At 32.9% G+C, this 24,339-nt stretch overlaps 1 protein-coding gene across 2 annotated transcripts in view; it reads right to left on the bottom strand.

Moving 5' to 3' along the window:
• LOC140448866 (calpain-9-like) overlaps window positions 1-24,339 on the bottom strand; it is a 172,409-nt gene that overhangs the window by 132,943 nt on the left and 15,127 nt on the right. The window contains exon 1 of one of the 2 annotated variants that reach the window (XM_072541998.1): window positions 179-307. The exons of the other annotated variant lie outside the window; for it this stretch is intronic. Within the exon in view, the coding sequence (XP_072398099.1) occupies window positions 179-218 (40 nt within the window). The 5' untranslated portion in view covers window positions 219-307. Of the gene's footprint in view, window positions 1-178; window positions 308-24,339 lie in introns of those variants that run through there. 2 annotated transcript variants of the gene reach the window in all.

The raw sequence follows: 24,339 nt of genomic DNA, 5'->3' as shown, positions 1-24,339 counted from the left end.
ATAAATGTGTAAAGAGGGGACTAAGTAGAAAACAAAAAACAGGAAAGCTAAGAAAATTATATAATAGTACAGTAACTGAACATTTAAAGAAAAGGGGTCTAATAGATGTCTAAGTAGACACACATAAACACAAACACACACATAAACAAACAATAAATAAAGTAAATCTTTTACCGACCTTTGATCACCAACGAATCTTCCTGATTTTTAAACAGCATGTCGTTGCTAACTGCACTTATGTATTGACCACACACCACTGAATATAAATATTTTAAAACTTATACATTTTCGGAGCACGACAGTATTAAGTGCTTATTATTATTGCAAACAATTACATTCAACTCCGATGTTGTCGTGTTTGTTTATAATCATCCAATGTCAACTGTAAGGTTAATTTATGATGTAATATATTAGAATACATATTGATATTTAATTGATATTTACCTTAAGGAATAACTTGAGGGGAGGGGAAACGTTTTATTGAGCCACATGGGTAATATACTTAAAAGTAATAATTGAAGGCACGAGTGGATGAAGGTTTTAAGTTTAAAGTTTTTCGTTGTAAACTTTTCTCACATGTACTTTTATCAGATAAAAACTTCTTTTTGTCGTTACTAATATATGTAATATGTTATTTACGGAAAAAATATCATCAAAAAAATTATGTCTCAACAAAATTTGAAAAAAAAAAACAGTACATAACACCTTCATCCACTGTAAAATTCCAGAGAAATTAAAACAACTACTGTTTTATTGAAGAATCATGTATTAAAGAAAAACTCATCTTACCAGCTGTAAGGTATTGTTGCTTAATATAAGGTAATACATTGTTTTTTCTAAGATTGGTTCATAAAAATATCTATATTCAGGTTTTACAAACTTCGGCTGTTCTTGGAGATTTTTTCTTTTTTCGTCAGAAATAGTTCCATATTTCTCACGAATTCTTTCGATTTCAATATTCTCTGGCGCTGCTGCTCTATTCTTATTTTGAAGAATATTTACTTTTCTAAACGGAACTGTTTTGTTATATGATTCTTTATACAAATAGGAACCATACTCTTCTACTCTTATCCATTTAATACCGTCTCTAAATCTGAGTGGTTCGTTTAGTTCGTCCTTTTTTCTATTAATATGGTGAAGTTTTTAAAAGAAGTCTGCTAAATCTTTTGACTGATCCTTCATTAAAAATATATAAAGAATTACTAAATATTTTGGACAAAAAAGTATTTTTTATGTTCTGTAGAACTAAAGGGTAGTCTGAAAGAATTAACGCTTTTTTAATATAAACTTTTTTAATATATTTCAACGCTTCAAGTATGGCCAATGATTCTGCCGAGAAAATTGTAAACTCATTAGAAAGTTTTTACTTGAATTTGAAACCTCCTCAGGGTAAAAAATAAGCACAGCCAGTAATTTCTATCCATTTAGATGCATCTGTGTATATAATTGGGGCATCACTGTAACAATTCAAAATGGATCTAAGAGTATTGTTGCTGCTTTTATTGTTTTCACTGTATGTGGGTATAATTACTTCAGTTGTATGTAAGAGAGCAAAGTAGTCCAAGTTTTTGTTTACTATGGTCAAATTCTTTGAAAAAATAAGATTGTTCTGTAAAGCAGTGCACAAAGGCGGAGATGGATCCAATATTTGTGAGTGAGATCTGATTCGTTAAGCTGACATATACTGGAAAATCATTTGGGATTTGGGTGGCTAAAGGATGGTTATGTAGGATGACACGGAGAAATAGTTAAAAATGGTTCAGGGGACAGCTTAATTGAGTTCTGTCAACTTTTTGGTTTAAAAATATTGAATACCAACATAAAGATATTCATAAATACACTTGGGAACGATCTTCACTCCAACAGAAGTCGATCATAGACTATATAATAATGAGACAGAAATCAAAATTTAAGTGCCTTTTCTGTCTGCAGTCTGCAGAGTAAAAGGAGGATCTAACTGTGGGATAAATCACTACTTTCTCTGGCGCTGATCTGAAGTTGATTTTTTCGGCTAGCCTTTGAAATTATTTCCCAATACGTATCTGGTACATATATTGTGTCGTGTTTTCGTAAAACCTCTATTCTTCCAAAATCTCTGTCACAGTCTAAGTAAGTATGGCCAATCTCAGGAAACTTATCGTCAATACAACGGAAGTATCCCTTTAAAATAAGATACTGATAAAGGCAAATCATGTGGAAGTTCTTGTTCTGACATGCACATAAATCGGACCAGATGATCAGATAATCCTTTTTGGTGATGCTTTCGTCAACTTCAATATATCTGAGTAGAGAACTGTATATTTCTGCACTTCCTCTGTTTGCGAGATTTTCGGTCAAGGTAGAAAAACATGATTTGTCTAGACCTTTTATAGTAATATGCACCCCAAAAATTATAAAACCACATTTGCCTAAGGTAAAATACTTTAGACGTTGATATTTTTGCAGCGACATTGTCTGTTGCATATCTGTTGTAATATAGACCAAATTTTCTTGTGGCATATTAAAGTAATTACTATTTGAATGGGAATAAGCCACAATTAAAGGTTAAAATACGTTTATTGACGTTTCAATTTTCACGTCGGAAATTTTTCTCAAAATACAATATTTTTATTTTAAGAACGATTTCCGAAGTGGAAATTGAAACGTCAATAAACGTACTTTTACCTTTAATTGTGGCTTATTCCCATTTAAATAGTAATTAATATAGACCAAGTTGTCTAAATCTTTTGCCTTTTCCTTGTCAACTTTGAGCGCTTTAGTTGCTTTTGTGTAGTTTTCTATATGTCGATCGTTAGATTCACTACCATCACAGATACTACACATATCACTTTTTGGGTAAGTAAACTCTGTCGCAAAAATATTGGAGCCTGAACATATTTTAATTCTGAATTTTCCAGAAAGTTGTGCTATATTACATTGTTCAAGATAAAACTCATACAATTTGCTCACATTTAGTAGTGGAGAAAAATATTTTTGATGAGCATTTCTATTTCTTGAATAGTGCGACTCTTTTACAGGAAACTTATTTATGTGCTCTCTCACAAAATCCCTAACATCTTGGTCTATTTTGTGTGGCCTGTTGGAGTGCTTACCTCTACGATTTGGAGGAAGTGCTGCAACACCACTATTTATATAACTCTTTATAATATCAAGTTTTTTCTTGTCGATTTGGTATAGAGCACATAACGCTTCTTTGCATCTCAAGTGCACCAATGAGATGGATACAGGTCTAGCACAGATTTAAGAAGAAGAGGAAGAGACGTAGTAATACTTATTTTTCGGTTCAAAATATTTTTTAGATTTGTTAGTGCGAAAAGCGCCTATACAAATTTTTTTTATTTTTTTATTTAAATAAAGCTAATTTTAAAATAAAATTTTTTTCTTCATTCTACCTGAATTATTTTAGTTTCTCATACACAAAAACCCCAAAATGTAGTTATGTTACTTTATATTGAAATTTATATAACCATTTAACTTTACCCCCAATTATCCTCAAAGGGTGAATTTAATGTATAGGCCCCTCTGGTTCTGAGCCACTCATTTAATTTATTACTTGATCAACAACCTAGTGAAAACAATAAAATGGTATCAAAATTAAATAAGTTATAGGTATTTGAGTGTTGTGCTATCTGCACAATAACGATTGCCAACTTATATTTAAATTTCTAAGATTTGTTAATATCTAGGAAGTGATACTTGGGTACTTGATAATTGGTTTTTTTTCATATTTTATTTATCCTCATCAACCACTGAGTTATTAGCGAGAGGTTTATGATACAAATAGAGAAAATAAGGTACATTTTAAAAGTCGTGACTTACAACAATATGGTACAATGTACATGTATGTAGATGTAACAAAAATTAAATCATAATTTATTATATAGTTTACAGTAATTTAAAAAAGACAGAACTTCATTGAGTTTTGTAACCAGTGCTTCTTTCAGGCTGTTGGGTATCTTGAATATTGCCTTGGCTGAGGTGTACTCTGGACATTCTATTATTATATGGTTGACTGTGAAAGGTGTTTGGCATCTTTGGCACATTGGTAGTGGCTCTTTGGAGATTAGCAAGATTTCTGGCCGTGCGTAAGTCGTGTATGCCCAAGCCGGAGTCTGCTGATAATTACCTGGTCTTTTCGTTTTAGTGGTATAGGAAGCTTTTTTGAAGATACGGCTGACGATACGGAGACGATACTGGCTTCTAACAAAGTTTGAATGCTATGCCATCTTATGTATCAAGTGATAGTAATGTTAATACTGATTGTTACGACAAAAGTGAAAATCTTGTATTGTGATATAAATAAAAGTTTTAACTATAACATAGTTATGCGTCTTTTTATTTATGAAAACCCTCCTACATTTTTTTATTAAAAAGAAATAGACAAGAACCAGAAAAAAGATATGATACACTACGTTTGATATGAATAAAAAATACTACCAGACATTAAAGACTAGTAGAAAAGATAGCAAGCATATATCTGAAATCTTTTTTAAAATATTGTAGAATTATATACTCTAAAATGAACGCTACCGATTTGCTTAAACACAAAATTTGCAACCAATATATAGTACTGGTAAATGCACTCCTTTCACATATTCAACCAGTAGTCTTACTTAGCGTCCACTACAGTAAATCCCTGGAAACTCTTTCATATTATGCCTTCCCAAGATCATTAATTACCATGCAAGAAATTCTTACAAAATTACGTAGGTCCAAAACAGAATATTTGGAATGTTCTTTTAAAAATGTCATTTCCAACGAAAGTAGTAAAATTAAATTAGGATGGATGAAATATAGAGACGAGCAGAATGCTGTGGGATAGAAAGTTACCAATAGAACGAAAAGGTAAGTTCTATAAGAGTACCGTGAGACCAATTATGATGTGTGGTACTGAATTTTGAGCAGTAAAAATTTGACGTGGAAATACCAAATTACATTGTTGAAATAAAAGACGCTAATCAAATGTCTAACTTTCTAAGAAAAGCTAATCCCTGCCTGCTATTTTTTCTTTGCTGTTTCTATTGTTGACATGCTTTGTTTCATTTGTTGACATTACTGATTACGAGAGTCTGACAACGAGTATATTACATCCTTGGTCGACGTTAATTTCGATTCCAAAATAAGAACAGACTTCCTTGTTTTAGTCAACCCTATAGGTAATCAATACATTTCGAATCCGAAGACTGTTCGCGGTAGGGATGGCGGTTTTTGACAAAACACCGGTTTTCGGTTATACCGGTTTTTTTTTGCTTACGGTTTAACCTGGCGGTTATAACCGGCCAAAAAAACCGGTTTTTGTTTTTTTTAATAAAAATGGTTACAAAGTTACATTTACAATGCACTTTAGTTTGCGATACTACATTCGACTCGATATCAATATAATCAAAATTAGTACTATTGAAAGAACATCAATATAAATATACATAAAACATAATTTTTAATAAAACCATTTTATTCTACTAATTATTATATTTATTTATTATTTTATTATTATTATAAATTTATTGATTATTATTAAATATAATATAGGGTAAGATTAATATATACATATTACAATAATATACAATAAAAGTATAATATAAGTAGAATGAAGAAATATTTTAAGTAAAAAAGTATAGGTTAGAAGGTTACAAATAGGTTATATTATATGAAATGGATTTAGCATTATGTTGGCCAGTATTTTTCATGAATCCTATTGAGAAAAACTCGTTCATATATATGTTGGTCGGTTAAGCGGCTTCTCTCATCTGACACAATATCAATCAATGATGACACCACTCTCTCTGATGCCACCGAACTTTCAACCAACGACATGTATTTTTTAGCTATAAAAGCCAAGCCTGCCATACAGGTTCTGTTCTGCTCCTAGAATGAAAATGGATCACTTAATCTCGGCAGCAAAGGCTGCTGCAGATATAGAGTCAACCAGAACTGGAACCACTGTTCACCAACTCCAGGTCGTGTGAAGACCAAAGAGGGTTTGATTTTAAACTCACTTTAGCTTCTTCATTCTGGAAGGAGCAGGAAGGAGAAAGTTTTTCGATTTCGGTAAGATACGTCCTAACGTACGAGCCTAAATTGGATGTGACTGTCTCCGCCATAGACGGATTCAGATATAGTTTTTGAACCTCGGATCCGTGATTGTAGCATGGCAAAGCAGGGGGTTTCGTAAAAGCTTAGTGCCCCTCTCTTAAAGGCTAGTTATAAGCTTTTGGCATAACTTTTGGGCTGTACTAAGGTTTGGCTTGAGGTTTTTTAAAGATCTTTCGATAATAGACACAAGGGGGATAACATGGCTAGCAGTAATGTACTGGGAACCCGAGATCTCCTTTGTGGCCTCATCGAAAGGCGATAAAATTTTAGTAGTCAGATGTAGAGAACAGTAAACCAAAATTATTATACTACTGCCCAACAGAGAGCGCTAAAATAATTCGGGTTCTATTGTCATTGAATATATTATGAGAGTAGAATATAATATGCAATTATTGCATTTAATTAATGATGCAAATTTAATTTACCATTTAAAAATATAATCTTCTAAAATACCCACCAATTTTCCTCTCCTCCCAAACCCAAAAAATTCCCCACCCCAACCATTTCAACTTATAAAAAATGTCCCAGAGTCTTTCAAATGGGATTTAAAAAGAAATAATATCAACATAAATATTTTACTTGGTATAGATTTAATAGATTTACTATATACTATTAAAAATAAATTGGATAATGCAATTCATCTTTTATTAATACTACCATCAAAAAATTTATATAACAGATACATTTTAACTCAATACTTCCTGTATGGTGTATCGTTTTTATAAGGTAGGGAAATCCTTGGAGATTCGTATTCGTAATCGGTAATTCGATATTCATAGCCAGAACATTATTTTTCGTAATCAGAAAAAGCCATTCTCCCACTTTCAATGTCAAGAGTCAAGTGTGAAAAATAGATGATAGATGATGTACCAGATCGCTTCTTATGTAAATATTACGACTACAAATACCTTTTCAACGAAATATTATAATTCATTTTCAGTTTGTTTCTGTATTTATAAAATAAAATAAAATTTGAATTATGGTTTTTATGGAATAATTACTTGTGAATAATAATTATGATTGGTATCCAAAATAATACTTAACCTAATCCTAATCACGGTAAAAACCTAATAACCGGTTTTTACTTTAAAAATAAAAAACCGGTTATAACCGGGACAAAAAAACAACCGATAAAACCGGTTATAACCGGGACAAAAAACAGCTGATAAAACCGGTTATTGCGAAGTAAAAAAACCGGTTTTCGGTTAAAACCGGTAGGTTTTTCCATCCCTAGTTCGCGGTGCATAAAATCCTGAACATGTCCAGGATAAGTTTTCGTTGACGCCTGCGCCTTGAAAACTAACCCAGAACTTATTCGGAATATGTGCGACAATCAAGGACACATGTACTGTTAACGAGGCTCTATATTTTAGACATAAAGAATGGTTAATGCGTCAAATAGCATCAAAACACCCCGGCGTATTAAGTCATCCCAATTGACGGTACGTGATGGAGTTCCAAATAGTTGTTATGGTATATGTATATTTAATAAGGTTTTATAAAAAATAAAAAAACTGTTTAAAACAGTGCATGCGATAGGGATTTTTTCCCGGCCCAGAAGAGGTCAAGGCCCAAAAAAACATTCAAACATTTAAAAAAATAGCTAGAATTTGCTGATAGGGGGCGACGCCGATATCAGTTAAAACTTTTTATTGTGATTTTGTCAAATAAAATTGGAATGTACTAATTATATTTATTTCTATAATTTTTTTAACAAATTGTTATTATTTTTGAATGGCACTGTATAAGTAAAATTAATGTGCTACCATGTGCTACATAAACAACTCTACGATTAGGATAGCTAATATAGAACTTTTTTGTTTCGCCAATAGATGGCGCTTGCAATGCAGAGAAGTATTTATTATTTATGTAGTTGCTTATTTTGGTAAAATAAATATCTATAAAACATTTTTTAATGTTTTTGTAATCCTAATTGAATCTGGTAGTTTTTAATTGTGATTAATTTTTAGCAAAATATTTCTGTAAATGAAAATAATTCGTAGGTTATTTCGACAGATGCCGCGACAATTCAATTCATTTCTCTATGGATGCTCTACATGCTTTTCTGTTATCCTGATACAAAATTTGTAGTCATGTGACTGTGCTGAAATTATTAAAAGATGAGATTTTTGCGAAAATTTAGATTTAAATGTAGTTTTTCAGTACATAGTTTAAATAAAAATTATGCATTCATTTATTCATAAAATTACTAGGTAAATGTAACATATTTGATTATTTTTTAATTATGCAGACTAATCATTAGTGTTACACTTTCATATTTATACTAAAATAGCAGACTGGCGCTCAACTGTTACAGAAACAGATTAGAATTGAAACAATAGACGCACACCATTGCTTGTTAAACAATTAAAACACGTTGTAAATGATACATCTAACAGTGAACTTGTATCTTGTGTGTGTGTGATGGATTATTTACACACGACCTCGAAAGTAATCAGAGCAGGCGCTAGTAATAACTGAATGCCTGAGTCTCACCATGAATTACTATAAATTGCTTGTTTGTGTAGATGGCATATTCCCAAGAAAGAGATCCATGGAATGGCCATTGTAATAAAATCTCTTATCTTTTAGATATATTATTTTTGGATTAAGGTTTCGTTTGAATATTTTCTAATTTTATACTAATTACGGTTTCAAATAATAGTTCAAAACTATTATATGTTATTAAGTTGTCACATTTTCCTTTAGACAATGTAAAAACTATTGTATGTATGTATTATAACTATATAAATAGTATAATGTAAACTAAAAGAATTAACAGGCAAAAGCAGATTCTGGTGGTAGAATTTGAAGTGATATTAAAGAGCGCTGTACCGAATGGGAAAATTACATAATAGAATTATTTAAAGATGATCAAAGAATCTAGAATCTGGGGTAATGCCATTATGGTATCATGGCCACCTTCTTTATATAGTTTAGATGGGAGATTATCTATTCCGGTTGATTTGTTTCTGGCTAGTTTTTTACTGCATCTTTAACTTCAAGAATCGTTGGTGGCTCCCCTTCCCTCTCGTCTGTTCCCCTTACCTCATCTCTTTCGTCTTTCAGGTTTTCTTCTTCCTCTTTATTAAGTGTCTGGTTAAAGTATTCCACCCATCTATTCAATACATCTTTCCTTTTTGGTAATAGGTCGCCATTCTGACTTCTGCATTGTCTTGTGGTTGCCTTGAATTCTTTTCTGTTGGTGTTAACTTTCTTATAGAATGCTCTGAATTCTTTATCTCTGTTGAGGTTTTCTATATACAAGGTGGTCCAGAATTATGTACATTAATTTCTAGAGCTCATAGTACGTCCAAAAATAAGGGTGCTTCTTTATGTACACTTTTTTATAAAACTGAATAATAAGGGAGATACAAACCTTTAAAGGGGTGAATTGAAATTCTTATTTTTTCAAATATCTTCCAAACGGTTTTGAACACGGAGTTCATATTTTGGGAGTGATTATAAGACATTAGGATAATTAATTTCATGTCACCACCTACCACATCCTATATTAATACAGGGTAGTTTTGGAGGGTAAGTGGGGGTTATTGCGTCACATGTTTTTTAATTTTTACATATTTTAAAAAAATATTTTAAAAATTGTTTCCTTAGACTTTTCTACGCAAAAAAGGTGCTCTTGTAATATTTCGATAGATATCACTGTTTTCGATTTATTTAAACTCGAAGGTATACATGTATTTTATTGTAATCGTTACATTTCTTAATATTCATCAAGTAGGTATGCTTTGGAATTGACACTTGTGTTAGCAATAATATTACAAATTAATGGAAAACTTAATTAATACTTAACATTTAATTAATGGTGAAAATAAATCTTTCACAACAACTGTTCAAAATGTCCTCCATTTTGTTGAATACATAATCTAATTCTTTTATTTAGCGAACGCATTAATCCATTTAATGTTACTGGATCGTTTTGTAAATCGGTAAATACTTGTTCAATTTTGTCTCTTAACTCATTTACTGTATTAATTGGAGTGTTATACACTTTTGATACGCTACGCGGGTAGCGGGTAGCGGGTAGGAACTCCTTTGGACAGTCCTACCAGGGAAAATGAATCAATCCCTGCCCTCCGCAGATTCCAGTAGTTTCCTGACCCGGGAAACTAGTACCTGATTAGGGTCCCTTATCCAGGGTCACGGATGAAGACCACAACGGTATCCACGGCGGAGAAGAACATCTTCAGTACGGTGTGTATGGCGGAAGTGGCGACCCCCGATTTTAGGGTTCGTATAAAATTAAAAAGGGTGGACGAAACCCGTTAGCGGTAGATCCCGCAATTCGTCTAGGAGAGGGAGACTCTGAACCCAAACCCCTGGTCCTCCAGGTTGGGGGTTAAGGCATTGGGCTAACTCCCAGTACTTGTAAAAAACATAAAAATGTTAAAAAACCCAATCACACGCCTCGGAATAGGACGGCACAACAAAGACGACATAAGCTTCGAAAAAGGACACGATTTTTTGGTACATGGAACGTTCAAGGTATATCAAAAAAACTCAATGAAGTCTTACATGAATTAACAGAACTAAAAATAGACATAGCAGTCATTACTGAAACAAAAAAGAAGGGAACCGGCTCTGAAAATCTAGGAAAATATGACCATTTCTATAGTGGAGTACCAAAAGAATGTAGAGCTCAACAGGGAATTTCTTTAATGATTCACAGAAGACTAAGAAAGTTCATAACAACCTGGGAAGCCATAAGTGAAAGATTGATTAAAGTAAATATGTGTCTTCACGGATATAAACTAACAATTATGGGCGTATACGCAATAAATAACGACGCACTAGCCAACGTAAAAGACGCATTTTTTGAACAGCTTCACGAAGAAATATCGAAAATAAGTCAATCGCGGGAAATAATATTAATGGGGGATATTAACAGTAGAGTAGGAAGAAAAGATGCGGATGAAATAGTAGGAAAATACGGAGAAGACACCATGAACAACAATGGTGAAAGATTCATAGATTTATGCAACCAGAATCAACTCAGAATATTAAATGGGTACTTTCCACATAAACTGATACACAGCTATACATGGACTCAGGAAACACGAAACATAAAATCAATAATCGATTATATTGTAACAAAACAAAAAACCCGACTAAGAGTACAAGATGTAAGAGTTCAGAGAAGCTCAACATGCGGTAGCGATCACTATTTATTACGTTCAAAAATACACTTCCCAATCCGAAGACCACAGAGAGAAACACGCATAGACATAAACACAACAGAAAAGATACAGGAACGAAGATACAACATCAGAAGCCTAGATGAAGAAAGTACCCAAGACTTATTTAAAAATAGATTGGATAAGAAGCTACAAATTCCCGCCCCCAAGAATATCGACCAGCTATATAAACATATAAAAAACTGTTTACACGAAGCAGCATTTGAAGCAATGGGATACTACATAAAACCCAAGGTAAACAAACCATACTGGTGGGATAACGAAATAGAGGAAGAAATAAAATGTAAAAGACAACTATACCAACAATATTTAAGTTCTAAATCATTACAAGACAAAATAAAATATAAGGAAAAACAAGCAGAAGTACGAAGGAAAATCTCTAAGAAGAAGAACGAGTCTTGGGAAAGAAACTGCCAACGAATAAATACTTATCTAGGAGGAACCAGAAGCACAGAAAGCTGGAAACTGATAAAAAAATTGAGAAAAGAAAAGAATAAAGAAGTAATACAGAGCATAAAACCTGAAGACTGGGAAGAGTATTTCAAAGGACTTTTGGTAGAGAATAGAGTCGAATTTCAGGAACGTAGAAATCAAAACCAAGATAGAATTTCAATAGTTGGCTCGCCAATAAGATTAACAACAGAGGAAATTAAAAATGTATGTAAACAGCTGAAGAGGAACAAAGCACCCGGACCAGGAGATATACCCGGAGAATTGTTTAAGTACGGAACGAACAAATTGTACGAATGTCTTCGACAACTTTTTCAAGAATGCATAAACACAAGCGAAATCCCTACGGAATGGAAGATATCACACCTTAGCACTATACATAAAAAGGGTGATAAAAATAATTGTGAAAATTACCGAGGAATAGCTGTAACCGGATCTATGAGTCGAATATATGGAAAGGTGTTAAAGAACCGAATCGAGAGAGAATACTTGTATTATGAAGCAGAAGAACAAGCAGGATTTCGTACGGGTCGATCCACTATTGACCACATTTTCTCCTTAACCCAGATAATAGAAAAAAAGATGGCAAGGAATCAAGAGATTCATATGTTGTTCGTCGACCTACGACAGCGTTCCACTGAAGAAGCTGTGGCAATCAATGGAAAGCACGAATATTAATATAGAATTAATAAAAGCCGTCAAAGTGCTATACAACCAACCAATAATAAAGATAAAAGCGGGGACACAAATAACAACAGGATTTATAACATCAAAAGGATTAAAGCAAGGATGTTGCTTGTCTCCCACTTTATTTAAAATATACCTCGAAAGTGCTTTAAAAAGATGGAAACAAAAATGCAGGACAATGGGGATACCGCTCACCAATACTATGGTATATACGCTTAACTTTGCAGACGATCAAGTAATAATGGCTCAAGATTATGACGATTTAAACTATATGGCACGAAAATTAATTGAAGAGTATGATATATGGGGTCTAGAAGTAAATAAAAAGAAAACCGAATACCTGTGCATTGGAGCAGAACAAAAAGATCTCATATTAGACGATAACACTACGATAAAGCACTGCTGTGACTACAAATACCTAGGTATCACTATTTCACAAGATGGAACATTAGACAAAGCCATAAGAGAGAGAAATACGTCAGGGAGAAAAGCCATCACAATGTTAAACACCATTTTATGGGACCAATCCATCAGCAAAGAAAATAAAAAGAGGATATATGAGACTATAGTAAAAAGTATCACTTTATACAGCTGTGAGGTATGGCCACTGAAAGAAAGAACACTGTCAACGCTGAAAGCGACGGAAATGGATTTTTGGAGAAGAGCCGCAGGAAGATCTAGAAGAGAAAGGATTACCAACGAACGCATTAGAGAAATAATGGGAATCAAACGAACAATCACAGATGACCTAACAACAAAACAACTTATCTGGTTCGGACACTTACAAAGAATGGACGAACAACGAATGCCAAAAGAAATACTAAAGTGGCAACCAGAAGGAAAGAGAAAACGAGGTAGACCGAGGAAAAGTTGGAGCGAAGGAATAAATAAAAAACTGAGAGAGAGGGCCATAGAAGAAGATCTATGGAACAACCGGTCTAAGTGGCGATTGGAAGTCGGAAAACGGCGGAGAACGTTATAAACCGACAAGTAGTAGTAGTAGTACACTTTTGATTTCAAATAACTCCATACTGTAAAGTGCATTGGATTAAGATCACAACTACGAGCAGGCCAATGAATCGGTGCATCCGCACCCCGGCCTATCCACCTATCAGGGAAATGTTCATGTAACCACCTTCTACAAATTCTTGTGTAATGTGGTGTAGCACCATCATGCATGAAAAACATGTTTCTTCGTATTTGTAATGGAATATCTTCCAAAATATCATGTAAAATATTGTCTAGAAAATTGTAATACATGTTACCATTTAAATTTCCGGGAAAGATGTGGTATCCTATGAAACTATTTCCTAAAGTAGCTGCCCAAACGTTTATCTTGAACGTGTGTTGGAAGTGAGTTTCCATGGTTCATACATAATTCTGGACCACCTTGTATTTAAGTTCCTCATTTAGGTGGTTTCGTTTTTTTCTTTTGTGTATCCTCTTTTCTTCTCTTCTCTTTGTCTGACAATTCTCTACAGTTGTTCTAGTTCGTCGGGTAAGCATCTTTCTATCGGCTTCATTTTTTGCTTTTGTTGCATTCTTGCATTAATCGTCAAACCAATGATGTCTACGGGCACAAATTTGTGTTCCTATTTCCTGTTTTGCTTCTGCTTCAATGTCTTCCTTTATTCTGGACCAGTAGGAGTTTATATTTGTCTGGCATTCTTCATTTACATTTTTATTAGTGTACAATAAATAAATAATTTGTTTAAATTAACTAAATATGTCTTCTATAAGTAGGTATTAACTCAATATAGGTTTTTCTAATATAATAGGAAAATTCTAATACCCGTTTTTTTGACCTCTCCGATGCTTCTAGGTGCTTCAGTGCAATAATTCAGGTACTTCTATTGTGAAAGTAAGATTAAATATCCGTCCTGAAATAATCTCCAATTACACCTATCGATGTAGAACGTTCATTTTCAATGTACAAATTAATTTTTACTGATCGAAGACCTTGGGTCTATTGAATAAAACTAAGTGTTACCTTAGAGTTGTTCTTTTTTCATTAAGAAAAGAAGTTCTAGGATTACTTCATGAGGGACATTTAGGCATAGAAAAAACAAAAGCACTAGCACGCCAAATTTATTATTGGCCTGGTATGGCGATGGATATTGAATCATATATAAGGGCATGTAAGAGTTGTGAAAAATTTGCTGGAAAAAACCCAAAACAAACTCTTTTATCATATCCACTACCTAAAAGACCATGGGAGAGGGTTGGGTCCGACATTTTCACATATGCTGGAAAAAGTTACGTAGTTTTATTTGACTCATATTCTAACTGGTTAGAGGTATTACCCATTAAAGATAAAAGTGCTGATTCAGTAATTGCTGAAATTAAGACAGTTTTTGCACGATTTGGATCACCTGATTTTCTTGTAACTGACAACGTACCATATAATAGTGAAAAATTTAGAAAGTTTAGCAGAAATTGGAACTTTACTTTAATCTTTCGTAGTCCTAATTATCCACGTTCAAATGGATTAGCAGAAAAAGCAGTGTCAATTGCAAAAAACATGTTAAGGAAAACTATAGATGAAAGAAAGCATGCAGACCTTCAGTCAGCATTAATAAATTATAGAAATTATCCATTAAAAGGTATGGGATACTCCCCATCACAACTTCTTAATAGCAGAAGATGTAAAACAAAAGTTCCAATTTCAGTTGATTTGTTGCATCCATGTTTGTGTGAAAATGTTGAAATGAAAATGAAAGCTAAAAAAGAATTAAATGAGACAACTTTTAATAAAAATGCAACAATATTGAAGCCATTGAACAGGGACATGGATGTAACAGTCCTTGATCACTGTAATAACACCTGGAAGTCTGCAAAAATCTTGAATCAACATGAATCGCCTAGATCATACATCCTGCAAGATGACAGTGAAAACATTATCAGAAGAAACAGATCTCACATAAGATCATCAGTAAATAAACATGTTGTAGACTGTGGTGATGACCATCATGTGGGTGGCGATGGTAGTGTATTTCATGAATTGCCAGACAGTGAGGGTATTGAAACACATCAGGAACATCAAGCAACAGAAGTTTTAATCCCTGATAATAATCATATACTTGAAACATCAAATCATAATAATACTTACTGTACAAGGTCAGGGAGACAAATTAAAAAACCTTGTAAGCTGAACTTATAAGGAAAAAGAAAAGAGGATGTATGATACCCAGTTAAGTGACAATCATATTATTTATGTTGGTAACAAGATGGCATGACAGGAGGTGACAAGACAGATTATTAGGTTAGACACAGTTGTTAGGTTAAGTTACTGGCATGTGAAGTTAATATACTTGTTGCTTATACAATTACTCAATCTAGTATTTGTTTTATTTATTACACCTTCCATCAGGCTTATACAGTAACTGTTAGATATAAGCTAATACTTATAAGGATAAGATATTAATTATTTATATTTGAATAAAACTAAGTTTTCTCTGATAAGGTCATACTGAAAAAAACATTCTGAAATTTAAGTATATACTTGTAAGTGTTAACTTATGCTTGTAAGTATTTACTTATAAAATTGTCTGGTAAGGTTATTTATATCTGCCAGAAAAGTTTTAACAAGTTTGTAAACGTCATTGATATTGTGTGTAGTATATCCACGTCAGTTTTCCAGTATTCCACGTAAATTTTAGCGTTTCAACTACATACCGTCGTCGCCAAATGAGGAAGAATTGCCTGTCGAGAGTGGCTGTCAAAGGCTTATATTTGTAAAAATATTGAAAAATCATATGGTTCTTCTGAATAAATCAATGGTTCCGGCCATTTTTAAAAGTAAAGAGAAGACATGTGGGATAAATTTCTGTAAGAAATGTATCCAAGTATTGCTACGCCACTGGTAACAATTAACTTACACTTCGTAAATTATACCTAAGTAAATTCTCCAGGAAATTCTCATAAAAGCCGAAAATCCATTCAAAAGATATTTTTGAATTAACTTTCTCCGACCATTTCCAAAAATTTCCCTGTTAGACAAGAATTCACAAGGTTGGTTTTACCATTTTTGTATAGAAATATCGAAGTTGTCCCCGACCCCCGCAAATCTCTTGCAATAGTCAGGTACTGAAAAATCGGAATTTTAGTCAGTATAACATTGTATCCCAGCTTAGCTGGTTGCTCTCGCATATTAGTGTTTAGTTTCGTATTCAATTATATTCGACACATTTCTGGTTTAGGAGTTTAGACTCTCGCGTACAGTATCAAATTGTATCCCAGCTGAGCTGATAGCTTCTTGTTTTAAAGTTTTATCTCTCGCATTATAGTTATCGTTACATAGCTTATAGTTAAAAGCTGAACGCTCATTATTAATCAAGTATATTCATATAAGAGAAAACGTCCTTAGTTGAAGTGATAATTATTAGTAACATTTTAATCTGTATCAGTGCTAGTGTAGTGTGTCGCGGACTGGTGTATGGACAGTGATCGGCTGTTTTCAATAAAAGAACTTTCGCTAAAACTTTGGTCAGATATTAATTTAGTTTAAGTAACATTCAATTATTGAACTACATATTGTTTAAACTGATTGTGTTGTTATTTCCCACGCCAGTGGGTGGTCCTTCAAGTTGGAAGTAATTACAAGACTTAGTACGCTCTAAATGGTAGCAAGATCGCCATCCTAATTTGTTGACCAAATGTCTGTTTAATTCTACCACATGGAATGAAATAAAAGACCAATTTATTAAGGCTTCTTATTACTATTGAGAAATTAAATTCTCAATAACATGAAACCAGATGTAAAGAAGAAAACGGATAAGAATATGACTGGTAACAGAAAAATTAAATTGCGTGAGTGGGAAAAAAATTTCTGGATATATTGAATTTTGAAAAAAATTCAATATTTACGAAAATTCCTGGGGTATGTTCCATTGGAATTGACAATAGAGAAGCGAATAATCTATAAAATACTGGATCAGCTAGTACGTGTTTACAAATGCTCTCATCTATAGGAAAGTTTATCAACAAAAGAGTAGTAACGACTTGTTCTTCGTGAACAATTAAATGTTGCCATACTTTTAGCCCAAAGGGAACAACTTCGAATTGACAAATGTTGTACCATCTCGAATTCCTGAAGAAAATTTTGGAGCAGAAGTGGTTAGTAGTCGCATTATATCAGAACTATGGGAATACTTGTAATGTATTTGTAATTTCTTAATATGTACTGCCAGTTTTCAAATATTTACTGCAAATATTATAGTTTGACATGTGTTTCCTTTATTTTGTATTAAAAACTTACAATTGTATTACAAAACAATAAACAAACTTGTTATATATATATATATATATATATATATATTTATATATATATATATATATATATATATATATATATATATATATATATATATATATATATATACAAACAACACAGTTTATTAGGGTTGCAGTCAGAAAATTGGCCGGGATGTTAATGAAACACTCTTATGACTTTTTGTCTAGCTTTCGGAATGGTTTTATTCCTTTTTCAAGACACTGTAATAAGAAAAAAATGTAAATATTTATAAAATATCACAAATCTTCAGTGCAACTTACTAGTCGTTGAGATTATTTATAAAGGCATAGACACTCAACATTAATAACACACACATAAAATATAAAATAGTGGACAAAATACATTTTAAAATTCTTTAAAACTTAGGTACAGATAGTAAAAATTTTGTTTGTGATCTTTTACTGGTGTGTTTTAACTCTGGCACATAGAGAACAAAAAGAAAAAACCCTATGATTAAAAAGTAATTAGGTGTACTTAATATTATATTTCTTTTTAAGAAATACTAGACGCCCATCTTAGGTGATTTTAATTTTTAAACCTGTTAATCCTGTTAATTCTGTTAAATTAAAATCACCTAAGATGGGCCTCTAGTATTTCTTATAAAGAAATATAATATTAGTTTATTGAGCCAATAAAAAAGAATTATAACTTATTTGTTATCAAAAGTAAAATAATCCTTATATTACCTGTGTTCGATGGATTCAAAAGATTTTCTAGTTGTCTTTTATCGGGAGAGAAGAAAGGATAAGAATACAAATATATTATATTACAAAGATTTACGTTTCTTTATTTTATATGAACGAATAAAACAATTATTAAATTCTGTCGTTATCTTATCAATCAGCATACAAGAAAATAAATCAAATTTTTATAATAATAAGATTATAAAGCTACATACATTTATATTACGTGAAAACCAATTTTACTTAAAATTTTCTTTACTTGAAACAAGAAACAACAAAACTTTAAACTTTTGATTAGCCTAACAAAACCTCAGTTCTTAAATTTGAATGCTAATGACCATGATGTCAAACCGATCCTTCACAGATATAAAATTCAATTGTACAAACACTTACAGCTTATTTTCTTCTTGAGTTGTATGTTGGAACATACCCAGAAAAGTCCAGTCTCCTCAACGATGTGATCTCTCCTCTTTGGCACCTCGGCTCCTTCTTAACGTCTCTGCAAACCTCCTGCAGACTACACAAGAAACACCTGATTCACTTCTCCAAACTCAGCTACTTATTTATGACACCAGGACCTCCTTTTGTCAACTTGATGCCGTAAGAATACTTTCACATATACTTTATAAAATGCCCACGGTAGATACAAGGACCTCTTTTAATCTGCTTGTTATCTCCTTCTGCAAACTATTCACTTCTTTTCGTTACGCCGGTATCCAAACTCACGAACCACACCCTATCTTGAGACAAACGACTGTTTCCTTTCGATGACCAAAATATAACTAACTCCTCCGGTCTCCTGATCGGCTCACAAATTCCCATTTAAAAACGACCGTCCAATCAAAAGCTCAAATTGTGTTTACCATGATTTTGGAAAAGCCTAATTTCGGTTTCAGAGAAAAACTAAATAGCTTACTTTAAAATTGGTTTTGTCAATACACAATTTATACATATTTCAAAAGATTAGAATATGGTCATTTAATACTTGACTATACAAACAATGAAAAGATTAACTAAGACAGGTAAAATGTCTTCTAATTCTAAACAAAGGTTTTTTTGATAATTTTGTTTGAAACGGAAAAAGGTCGTTTGCCAAACAAATTTCTATTCTTATCTACACTAAATCTTATCTTAAATTACTATATACATTTTTGTTTATAATGATATCTTAAAATTTTATTCCGATGGATATTTTTATTTATTTTTCTTTGGTTGGGAAAGAAAAAGTATGACAATATATATATACATGTCCAAAAGTTTGGAATATGTACAAATAATATATCTACGCCTATGGTGGTTTTAAAACCGCTGTTGATGTTCATTCTAGAACGTTTTTAAATGAAAATGACAAAAAATTTTAATCGTTTTTGTATAATTTTGGTCACATTTAACTGATTAGCGTATTTACACATTATTTCAATCATTGTTTAAATTTGAATTGAACCGTTTAAATGCCTAGAAACGTGATATCTCATTTTGACAGATCTAGAGTAGGTAATTACTTTATTACAACAGGGCTTTATTTAAATATAGGGCGAATATTGTTGATGTTACTCAGAGTGCTGTATCGAAAATTAAAACAAAAATCTAAGATACAAATATGACCTCAAGGATCATCCTAGAAGTGGTAGAAGTCGATGTACAACAGCAGCAAAAGACCGGCAAATAACATTGATAGCTCGTAGAAATCGTCTGGAATCTACAAGTGGTATATCCAGAGAAATTTCTGGGCTTCAAGGACTGAATATTTCACGGCAAACAATAACACGCAGACTAAATGCGGTAAATTTGTATCGTAGAAGATCGCTACATGTTCCTAAACTAACCTACCAACACAAAATAGTAAGGTTGCAATGGGCTAGAGAAATGGTGCATCATGGTCCTAACTGGAATAACGTGATGTTCTCTGATGAGTCAAAACTTGGCTTGGTATCTGATTCGCAAAGAACATTAGTTTGGAGAGCCCTAGGACGACAAGCCCGACTAGAAACAGCCCAACCGGTGTCCCATTTAAAGGTGGCAGTATTATGGTTTGGGGTGGTACTATGAGTGGTACATGGACGCCACTACTGGTTCTGGAGAGAAGAGTTACTGGTGTTGTGTACATCGAGGAAGTTTTAAATCCTATCGTACGTCTATTCCGAGGGGCAGTAGGTGATGAATTTGTATTTATGTATGACAATGCACCTCCTCATCGAACAGCAGCAGAACAAAATTTTCTGGAAGAAGAAGGAATATCTACATTACAGTGGCCCTCGAATTCCTCCGACATGAACGTTATTGAACATGCTTGGGACATTATCAAAACACGCATCAAGAAGCGAAACAATAGCTCTATTACACTTAGAGAACTAAAAGATGCTGCTCGTGAAGAATGGGAAATAATTCCGCAAGCCCAGCTCGACCAGTTAATCGGCAGCATGTCAAATCGCCTACAGGCATGCATACAGGCCAATGGAGGAAATACTAATTATTAGTTTTATTAAAAAATTTTTTTTCTAGACTAATTTATTTTTAAATGTAAGTTGTACATTGTTTGTGAAGTTTTTCACTCCAAGACAATAAATAATTTTTCTGCATATCGTTTATCTGGTTTTGAGATTTATTTAGTATTGTTGAGAACTGAAACAAAATGATGTTTAACTATTCAGAAGATTTTATATATAAAAATCAATAAAAAGATGAAATATTCCAATATTCCAAACTTTTGGACATATGTATATATATATATATATATATATATATATATATATATATATATATATATATATATATATATATATATATATATATATATTGTAGTATCTATGACACAAAAATTGACATTTAAGTCTTTAACAAATTAAGAACAAATTAATTAACGCTAGAAAATTACAAAATCAAGTTAAATATTCTTTTTAAATATTATTGTTAAATATTGTTTACACTATTAATTGACGTTTTGCAGTTCCTCTTAGACGGATGTAATCTACTTACTCTACATTGCGGCATTGTTTGCAAATATTATGCAAAACGGCATAACAAACAATGATTTTTGTAACTTTTGACAAAGATACTCTTACTTTTGACTCTAATATAGGAAATCTCTGCTTTAGCTACCCAAATACTCTTTCAATTATCACCCTTTCTCTGGAATGAGTGATATTAAATAATTCCTCGCTTCTGTTTTGAGGGTTTTTGAATGGGCATAATAACCATGGAGCAATTCCGTATAAACTATCTCCAAGAAGGTAAAAATTGCCTGTAAAATTTAATAAATCGAACTTTGTTTCCAAATCCTCGAATCGTGAACACTCCCAGGCCACTAAGTGTCTACACTTGTAATCATTTTATTTACATCACACGTAACTTGTTTACTTGTAAATTTATGCTCGGAAATCCTTTTCTATTAATAAATTCGTCACCAAATTCTGAAGGTTTTTTAATACGAACATAAGTACAATTCAGTGCACCAATGACTGTAGGTATTTGGAATCGATTTGCCCATTTTATTTTTGCTTCTTCCATACCTTCCATGCCAGACGGAAACTTTATCCACTGATGTAATTTTTCAAAAATTCTGTCAGCAACATTATATATTTACATACCGTCGTATGGTGAACGCCGAAATCTTCAGCAATGCCTGGTTAAAATCCAGTATCACTAACGTATCGCAGAAAAATCTACATCCTTTGTCGAGAGCAAAGTGCACCTCCTCTGGTTTCATCTAGCTGTGACAAAAAATAATCTGATAGAAAGTCTATACTTTCGCTTTCAAAACGAAATAGAACCTTAGATATTTACTGGGACCGTTATAACAAACGAAAAATATTTAGAACCACCACCCTACTAATGTGAGTATGCACAGTCTACTGGCGTAAGTATTCATTAGAATACCTTAACAAATATTAAAGTATTACTTACTAATTGTAGAATAGTCTTTTTTTAAAAAGAAGTAAGAACTGGAAACATTTATGTATAACCTTATACTTTCAGTAACTACTTGAAAATAACAGAGATTTCTTTTTGCTCCAAGTAAACTCTTAAGCTAGGCATTCATGTTCCGGCTTGCGGTCCCTCTTAGTAGGACTACTAGTTGGATATTCGTCCTCACTCACGCTCCGACTTGCTATCCAACTAGCGGTCCAACTTCGTTCTAGTTTGTTTTCACTACGGTGTACATCGCTTAATCAATGTATCCAATAAACACTACGCAAAATATAATTAGGAAGAGGAAAATAGCAGCATTGTGCTTGTTATCCGTATCATTCGAAAAAAATAAAAAAAATGGTGGATGAAGAAATTATTTGTGTAAACTATTGTGACACGAAATTGCTCAATGTCATTGATGAGGATGATTACAAAAACTACCTCAGAATGGACCACTTCATTTTTTCGCTGTTGCTGGAAAAAGTTCGTGTACTCATTTCCAAAAAAGATACCGTCATGCGTGAATGTGTCAGTACTGAACAACGCCTTGTAGCAACTTAACGCTTTTTGGCCACTGGAAGGTCATTTGAGGATCTGAAGTTCAGCTGTAAAATATCTCCACAATTATTGGAAAAGGTGATACCAGAAACTTGCAGGGCTATAATAATGTTTCTATTATTTTCTATTAAATATTTGCGGACTAGGGATATTTGCGTAGAGTAATTTAGAGAAATCTCATTCGTAACAGGTGCCGAAGGTCAACTGACTGAGGAAATATTTGATCCGACCTGTGATCTGACTTCCAACTTCACCATTCACGCTCCCACTTCGTCGTCAGTTGGAAGTCGGACCTATAAGTCGTCCCTCTATATGTTCCGACTCGTACCACTAGTTGTCCAACTAAACCAACTAGCCCACTCACGGACCGATTTCAGATCCAACTGCGGACCACTAGTCGGACTAAAAATCGGAACGTGAATGGCCTGTTTTATATACTGTTTTTTTATTCAATTACTACTAAAAAAACTTAAATTAAATAATTACTTATTAAACTGTTTATTCGGGCTGTTGGGCCGTTGTCTTCTGTTGAGATTTGTTCTCGACGTTTCGCCAACACTAGGGGTTGGCATCTTCTGGAGATGTTGATGCTTCGCTTGTAAGCAGAAACTGGTCAGTTTCTGCTTACAAGCGAAGCATCAACATCTCCAGAAGATGCCAACCCCTAGTGTTGGCGAAACGTCGAGAACAAATCTCAACAGAAGACAACGGCCCAACAGCCCGAATAAACAGTTTAATAAGTTAGACGATGGCCGTGAAAGCCTAACGCAATTTATAAATAATTACTATTTAAATGGGAATAAGCCACAATTAAAGGTTAAAGTAAGTTCATTGACGTTTCAATTTCCACTTCGGAAATCGTTCTCAAAATACAAACATTAGTAAATTGTTTTAATTTACTAGCTATGTACGTAATACATTACTTCAGTTACTTTCAGTATTAAGTTAGTTACTTTTCTTCCATCCACTAAATTTGTTTCTGGATGCAAAAATGGTAATATTGACGCCCCTTGTTTGTTTATTTTATAATTTGGGATAGATATTTCTAAGAAACCTCAATGTGTTAGAAATAATTACTTTTAAGAAGATATTAACTTAATTGTTGAGTGAAATCTGAGAAAGAAGAAACTATCACTCAGGTTAGCCACACGTCACTAAATAATTGCTAGTAGCTGATAAATATAATTTAACTTTTAACGAATATTACGATGATTTGACACGAAGTTATTATTTTTTAATAAAAATTACCTTTAATTGCTTTAAATAGGAAGCGATTCGTTTAAGTAGCTTGAGTAAGTGTAATTTGCAATCTAATGCGTAATTTTATAGGTACATCAAACTATTATCGACGATAATTGTTGATCTCTACTGTAGAAAACTTCTAATCAAATTTGCTGCCAGGAAAAATGCTTCCACGTTTCAGCTCCGTTGGACAGAAACAGTTGATGCG

Source organism: Diabrotica undecimpunctata, chromosome 1 (genome assembly GCF_040954645.1).
Source record: "Diabrotica undecimpunctata isolate CICGRU chromosome 1, icDiaUnde3, whole genome shotgun sequence".
NCBI classification, from domain to species: Eukaryota; Metazoa; Arthropoda; class Insecta; order Coleoptera; family Chrysomelidae; genus Diabrotica; species Diabrotica undecimpunctata.
The sequence above is the reverse complement of the archived record's forward strand: the minus strand, read 5'-3'. Positions and strand labels throughout refer to the sequence as shown.